General features: G+C 30.5%; 1 protein-coding gene across 1 annotated transcript in view; it reads right to left on the bottom strand.

Annotated features, from left to right (window-relative positions):
* Window positions 1–7603, bottom strand: part of LOC105618128 (serine protease nudel) — a 22167-nt gene that overhangs the window by 8079 nt on the left and 6485 nt on the right. The window contains exons 4-9 of the mRNA XM_012199669.1: window positions 5978–6607; window positions 5098–5307; window positions 4203–4363; window positions 3148–3275; window positions 905–1393; window positions 479–777 (exon numbers count right to left, since the gene is read on the bottom strand). Of these exons, the coding sequence (XP_012055059.1) occupies window positions 479–777; window positions 905–1393; window positions 3148–3275; window positions 4203–4363; window positions 5098–5307; window positions 5978–6607 (1917 nt within the window). The remainder of the gene's footprint in view (window positions 1–478; window positions 778–904; window positions 1394–3147; window positions 3276–4202; window positions 4364–5097; window positions 5308–5977; window positions 6608–7603) is intronic.

Raw genomic sequence — 7603 nt, 5'->3', positions numbered from 1 at the left:
AAATAGTAACTAAGAAGTTTAGTAGTAAATAACATATACTATATATATATATTATATATTATTTTTATTATATTGTTGTTATATATATATATATATATATATATATAGTTACTAATGCATGAAAATAAATAAATAAATGTTTAAAAATAGGTTTTTTTATAAACCCTCTTTTTATGAACTCTCCCTGACCTTTTCAAAAAGATTTGAAAATAAAGTTTATTTATCATTGTTTATATGAAACAAAAATCAACTGTGTCGATTTGGTGGAACAAAAAAAACACGGGACTTCAAGCTGTGTTGTTCACATATAGCTGCAATTATACAAAATGATTTATTTTAAACGTAATGAGTCAAATATCTCTTTATCTTTTTTAAACAATATTTTGAAACAATATTATGTGCTAAATTATTGCTGTATATACAGATTGTTTTTATACTAAATATAAATTGTTTTGGTTACTAAAAAAATCGAGCTTACGATCTGGTCCATTTTCTCTTATAGATCCCCATCCAATAGCAATACACATGGATTGCGGCGATGGGCTTATTTTCCATTCAGGACCCGCGGTATTTAACGCTGGTAAGCAAACCTGGCGAACCCATCGATTGAAAAGAAGAGATTCGTCCAACATGATTATTGCAATGTCGTTCTGCATTTCGTCTTTTACGTAATTTGGATGAATCATTACGTATTTCACTTTTCTCCACTGTGCCATTGGTGAAAATGATAACCGTCTGAGTATACCGGCTTGTATTTCGTAATAGTGCCCTTCATATCTGAAAATTATTAGCAGACACATCTTAAATCGATAAGAAAATATCTGCGTTTAAGAAATATTATCATTCAGTGTCGTCTGCAATATATTCGTTGTATGTCTAAGTAGTCTTTGAAAAATACTCATACCCATCCATACAATGGCCTGCGGTAAGTATATAAACTTCACTTAAAATGACACCACCGCAATGAAAAAAACCGTCTTTATAAATAGCGACCAGAAAAGGCCAAGCTCTAGGCTGACTTGCTCGGCCGCCGACTACTCGCAATTGCGATCCGACGATGGTATCATTGATCTGCTTTTGCATCTTCTTCTCGAATTGATTCGGCTTGAGAAGTCTCAATGTCTCCTGGTACAGCTTATTAAATCCTGCAATTTTCAAGGAGGATTGTTCCTCCATGTGTCTTCTAGACATGTAATTATTCTTTGTCGTGTTGAAGACGGGAGAGAAGTTCTGACGTGGGAAGGCTTTGGTGCCGCAAGGTAACGGTGGACATTTGACAAATACTGCTGTGCCCGGACATGACATCATCTTTATATCATTATTGTCGGATTCTATCACGTAAAGATTTTGAAAGATCTCAGACATACGAACAGTTTGTATTTCTGGCAATGTTCTGTAAAGATGCATCAATTTATTAATAAATTACAAATATACTTTTTAACACAGAGATTTAATTAATTTTATTAATAAATATTTGTATTTTTAAAAATATAATTAATACTTCGTCCAGATAGAATCAAATATCGTTGGAAACACTGACAGCGTTTTCTACAAAATAAAATTTTGAATTTAAAAAATTGTGAAATTTATATTTAGGTATTAATTACATTTTGTCAGACTGTTGCCGACAAAAATTGACAACAACTTCAAAATGTGGATGACAATGTTGTCTACAAGTAAGGGCCTCAGCACAAAGATGACCGTAATTGAATCGTAAATGTGAGTCGTATACATATATGTAGTTGTAAGTCAACGCACAATATTTTGGCGTACTATTGCATGTCGATACGATACGTACAGTTATTGATTACGATTCACGTTTTATGATATTAGGATTCATTTTCGATTATTTGTGTATTGAAACTATTTAATTTCGATTTCAAGGTGATAAAGATCAAAAGAATGTCAGTGACAGTGAAGTATCGTCGATATATAAAGGTATACGAAAAAAATAATCGACCGGCATGTTTGACAATGTATTTATCAGATTGTCAAACATGTCGGATATAAATTTAAAAAATAAAATTTAGTAAAAATGATAATTACTGAAATTTATCACCCACATTTATCTCTTTATATATTTTTGTCATGTATAATATTGATGAAAACGTTTCTTGATTTGGATGAAGTTTAATAGAGGAAAACTTCTTATTATGAGATAGCGGCGTTTCCGCTAAACTAATAAACGCTATCTATTGGTTCTACTATGAATTTATTGCTCTTGGATTGAAAACTATTTAGTAAAAAATTCATTATTACATCATGCCTGTAGTCATTGTAAAACAAAATTTTGGATGTCTTCAAGTTTCATTGAGATGATTGAGATTTAAATCTTGTTTATTATTTAATAAAAAAAAATATTTGGCAATAAATTCTTCATGTAGTAATAAAGTAAGGTCATACTAATAGAAAAATACGGGAATTGTTTAATTGTTTAATTACAGAAGTTAGATTTGATGATCATAAAATCATAAGGCGTGGAAATCGTAATGTGAGATACCCTGGATATTTCTAATATGAAATAATCCATGCTCCTATGTTATAATGAAAATCATTGCTAAAGTATAAATATTACAATAATAAAAAAGACAATCGGAATGAACATCGAGTGCCTATATCTGCGATGCTTGATTTCAACTAATCTATTTAAAAACGAGTTCTGAGTATAATATTGTATATCGCATGCTCACTTTTCGCATGCGCCAGCTGTGTTTGTTTGTATTTTAGAAACATTAAATAAAGTTTTTTATTGTAATACTAATATATTTTGCATTTTACTATCGATTTCTCGGGATATCATATTAGGAGCATAATTTTTTTACTTTGCGATTTGCTTACTTTTTGCATTTCTCCAATTTAAAAGAAAAATGGAATTTGAATTAAATTTTATGTAACGTTATCTTAAAGCTTATTAAATTCCCTTCCAAATGACCTATTATTTTTGTGGATCCGCGCCGCCCCGGTGACTCTATTAATGATGCTTTAAGCCGCCACATTTTTTTTAAATTCTGCCTATAGACTTCTAGCATTAACTCAAAATGAACTCGGTATCTCATAATAGGGGCCTTTCCTCTATGTATATAAATATGTTATAAATGCGTATGATTAACAATTAAATTAAAAATTAAAATTGCGTTTATCACGTACGTTAGCGGCAAACCAATTTCCGATTCGCAAGCATCTATCGCCCAAGCTAATGTCTTTGAGCAAACGGGATGCCATTGCCCTCGTACATTCTTATGTAAGAATCCCTGAGTATAACCAACTGCAAAGATCTATAATCGAAGTTTATATATATATATATATATATATAGAAAAATAAATTGGAAAATATATTTTTCATAATTTGCTATATTACGTGAGTCGGCTGAAAAGTAATGTAAGTAAATATAGTCGTACATAACTCGTCAACGAAAAGACATATTCAAATGAAACAAAAAAGGCATTTTATATTGGCTACAAGGACATATCATTACTTTTCACGACTTACAACTATATATTTTTCCTAACGGTAAACCAGTTTTCTCATTCGGTCGATGAAGAATTCCGATGGTCTTTTCTTATTCCACTGTAAACTTTCAGTTCATTATCCGAAAAATGAATTCTAATGACATTCATCGTTTACAAGCATAGTGATGAAACTGTTGATTGAAACGAATAAGTGTGCAATAAAATTTGGTCCATGGGAGCTAGCAGATTTGGCGCCTTGCGGTTTTTGCATCTTTCCAAATGTAAAGAGGTATCTTAAGGACATTTATTTTACTATGGATAATGAAGGACGTAGTGAAGTCGTGGATCGAGGAAAGATCGCCGGAATTCTTTCCTCGATTTATTAACCGAATGAGAAAACTGATTCACCGTTGAGAAAAATATAATTGTAAATGATGATTACGTTAATAATAATGCGTTCTTGTAGTAAAAAAAAATGCACTTTCATGCCTTTTGGTTTCTTTCAAATATCTCTTTTCCTTTATAAGTTATGTGCGACTATGCGTTACTTTTCAGCTGACCTACATATTAGATTTTAAGTCATTTAGGTCCGGTTGTAACTTTGATTTTAAGCAAGATTTAAAACTCTGTCTATTTCATTTTAAAGCCGAAAAAAAGGCAGAGACAAAGAGAATTTTAAGCCTTGCTTAAAATCAAAGTAACATTGGTGCAATCGGGCCTTAGTAAATGTATAACTATCTCATCGCACATACATCGTTTGAGCCCATATGTTCTAGAAGCATATTACAGTCGAGCTCGTCCTTTCCGTTAGGACAGTGTTTTATCCCGTCGCAACGTTGCGAAAGTAATACGCAATTATTGCTATTATAACGCTTGTCCCAGTCGTCACAATTGAAAGATTCCATTGGGCAACCTAAAAATTTAAACATTCAAATTAAAAATGCGTGTATTTTAAATCCTTTTTACATTCATATGTAAAATTATTATATTTTAAAGGATAAATATATCATAACTTCATATTTCAAGCGATGGGATCATGTTTTGTATAAACCGCTTGTATGAAGAAGTTTCGTAGATAAAGTAGCTTCTAAGTTAATCAGTATTTAGCGTCATCTGGACAACTGTATAATATAAAAAAAGGTAATATATTTATGATAAACTACAATATTATTTCTTCAACAATACGATGGCTGAATATATTGCCTATTGATCCTCAATTAGTTTTTATTTTGTTCAAGGCAATCGTAATGCTCAGTTGGTCACTTAGATTTCTGCTGTGTCACATATATCACTTTAATATTTATTTGGCTAAAAAACTATGTTATAATTTATAAAAAAATAACAGTATTAACAAGCCCGTTAAAATTTGAATAAATTAATTATTTTTGGCAAAAATACAATTTTTCATATATTGTATACATATGTATAAATAAATGTATTGTGCCAAAAAAATATTAAAAAAAATTCTTATCACATACAAAATGCAACATAACATGCGAGCAAAAATCGAATTCTTTTTCATTTATTTAAAATGTGTATATATATATATATATATATATATATATATATATATATATATATGTGGTGTGTGTGTGTGTGTGTGTGTGTGTGTGTGTGTGTGTATATGACGAAATATCTATTTTTTACCAAAACAACCAAGCTCATCCTCTCCATGTGGACAATCGAAATAACCGTCGCAGAGTCGATTTCGTGATATTCGATCTCTGCAGGAGCATCTCGTTTCGTCGCTGGCATCAGCGCAATCGACACGACCGTCGCACCATTTTATCCTTGGGATGCAATATCGATTATCACACTGATGATAATTTATAGGACATTTGTTGAGCGTAAGGTACTCTAAAATAATTATCATGTTGTTAAAACTGACGCTCTAAGTGATTTTCTTGGAAAATTTCAATTTTTAATTTCAAGTTTTACATTTTCAGAGTATGGTAAAAAGAAAAATAGATATCGCTTCCTTACTTCAAAAGTGATACAATAAAATTGATACAACTCAAAAATTATGTCAGAAACTCAAAAATTATTTCAGAAAACAGAAAAATTATTTTCAACTTGACAGAAAATTATAATAATGAAATAATATATATAATCGGCAAAAAAATATATTTTAACATGATTCAAAATTATTTTCATAATTATTTTTAAAAAATCACTTTTTTTTAATTGTAACGATTTTGATAATTTTTTTAAACATTTTTTTTAGAGGCTTTAACATTTGTTGTGACAAATTTTATAATTTTTATAAAATTAAGTTAATATATTTTTAATTATGAATAAGATGATGTTTATTTATTTATGATAGTACTCGTCGTATATTTATATGAAAATCACATTTTTTTTTTTTAATTATGTCACTTTTGATGCAAGGGAGCGATGTATAATAATTAAAACAATTAAGATAGATAAGATGAAATAAATATGTTATATAAAGAAGAGGAATGAGATACAGAGATAAGATAAAAAAATTGAAAAAATTCTCGCAGGAAATCTGCAAAACTTCGCTTACGCGGATTATGCTGCGTGATAACACCGACTTCATGAGGTAATTTTCGTGATTCTTTTGGAAGGTCTTTAGCTTCGCCGACAGAGCGGTCGGATTGCGAAGTGTCAGATATCGGTGGAAAGTGAACGGTCGGTAATGACATATAACCGCAAAAATACGGCATGTTTGCAATTGGCTGCTGGGACATTGCGGTTGATTGTTGATTCAACGAGAAAATTGGTGTGTTTGGCATGGCAGGTCCCGTAGGACCGATGGCTTGACTAATCGATTGAGGTAGACTGCCAACGTAGTTCAATCTTGACATAAATGGCATATTCGCTTGTATCTGCATATAATTTGGCGAGAAGCCTTGATGAAGCGGGTTTTGAAAAGGAAATCCGTAATATTGCATTGAAGAGGGACTTGAATAAAATGCTGATTCTGGAGATGATGGCATGTTGGAAGATTGTCCAGGATAGCCAAAGAAACAGATTGGATGTGGCATTGTCCATGTTGTGGGGGTCAGTTGTAACTGCTGAAAAGATTTCGTGCTCTCTACAGCTATTGGAATAGGTTTGCCATTATCTTTTATCTGGAAATGATCGGTCGGCATGAACTGCTTGTTATCATGATGATTTTCTTTCAATCTTGATCCTGCAAGTGTATCTTTCTTAAACATTTCAATTATTATTTTCAATAAATCAAACATTTTACAGAGGGCAGAAGTACATAGTAAAAAATATATTTTATACTTGTATTAAAATCAATTCTTGTTAAAATTTTTATATTAAATTTTTAACATACCTAAGTGTTAATTTAACACAATGTAATTTTATTATTTTATGATAATTTAATGTTTATAACATTTTTAATGATAACATAACACAATTTAAGAATAAATGAAAAAATATAAATAATATAGTTTTAAAATAAATTTTAAGATAAATAAATGAAAAATGAATATATATATATATATATATATATATGTTAATTTAACATATCATAAATGTTAATTTTATGGAAGAAATATGCTTCTTCAATTTATTTTTAAATTGAATCAAAGTGTCACATTTTTTGTGTTAATTTTTACGTAATGTTACATTGTAACATCTATAACACATGCATTCATTTTGTGCTAAATTAATGAAAAAATTTGGATAAACTTTTTGGGTTATGTAAAATGCATTAATTTAATACAATTTTCCAACTATGTACTGCAAGAATAATAACAGTCTGGAAAAGTTTAATATGTACTTGCCTCTGATTTACAAGTTAAAAACACTTCCTCGATACAATAATTTAAAATCGCATTGAGCGTTTTATATTATGTATATTATGAATATTCCGAGACTTGCAACTTATATGACTCTAGTGATTACGTAAACTTAATTCTTATTCGTTTCTGCATTCCAAATATTTTTTTGATAAATTTACAAAATATAAAATATCGGAAGTAGCGGAGTAAAAAGGAATTAGCAGAAAAAATAAGGAGAAAGTGTGTGTACACACACGCGCGCACGCACGCACGCACGCACGCACGCACGCACGCACGCGCACACCACACACACACACAACACACACACACAACACTAACACACACACACACACAACTACACACACTACTACACTACGACTACACTACACTACGAC

Source organism: Atta cephalotes (assembly GCF_000143395.1).
Source record: "Atta cephalotes unplaced genomic scaffold scaffold00015, whole genome shotgun sequence".
Lineage (NCBI taxonomy): Eukaryota > Metazoa > Arthropoda > Insecta > Hymenoptera > Formicidae > Atta > Atta cephalotes.
The sequence above is the reverse complement of the archived record's forward strand: the minus strand, read 5'-3'. Positions and strand labels throughout refer to the sequence as shown.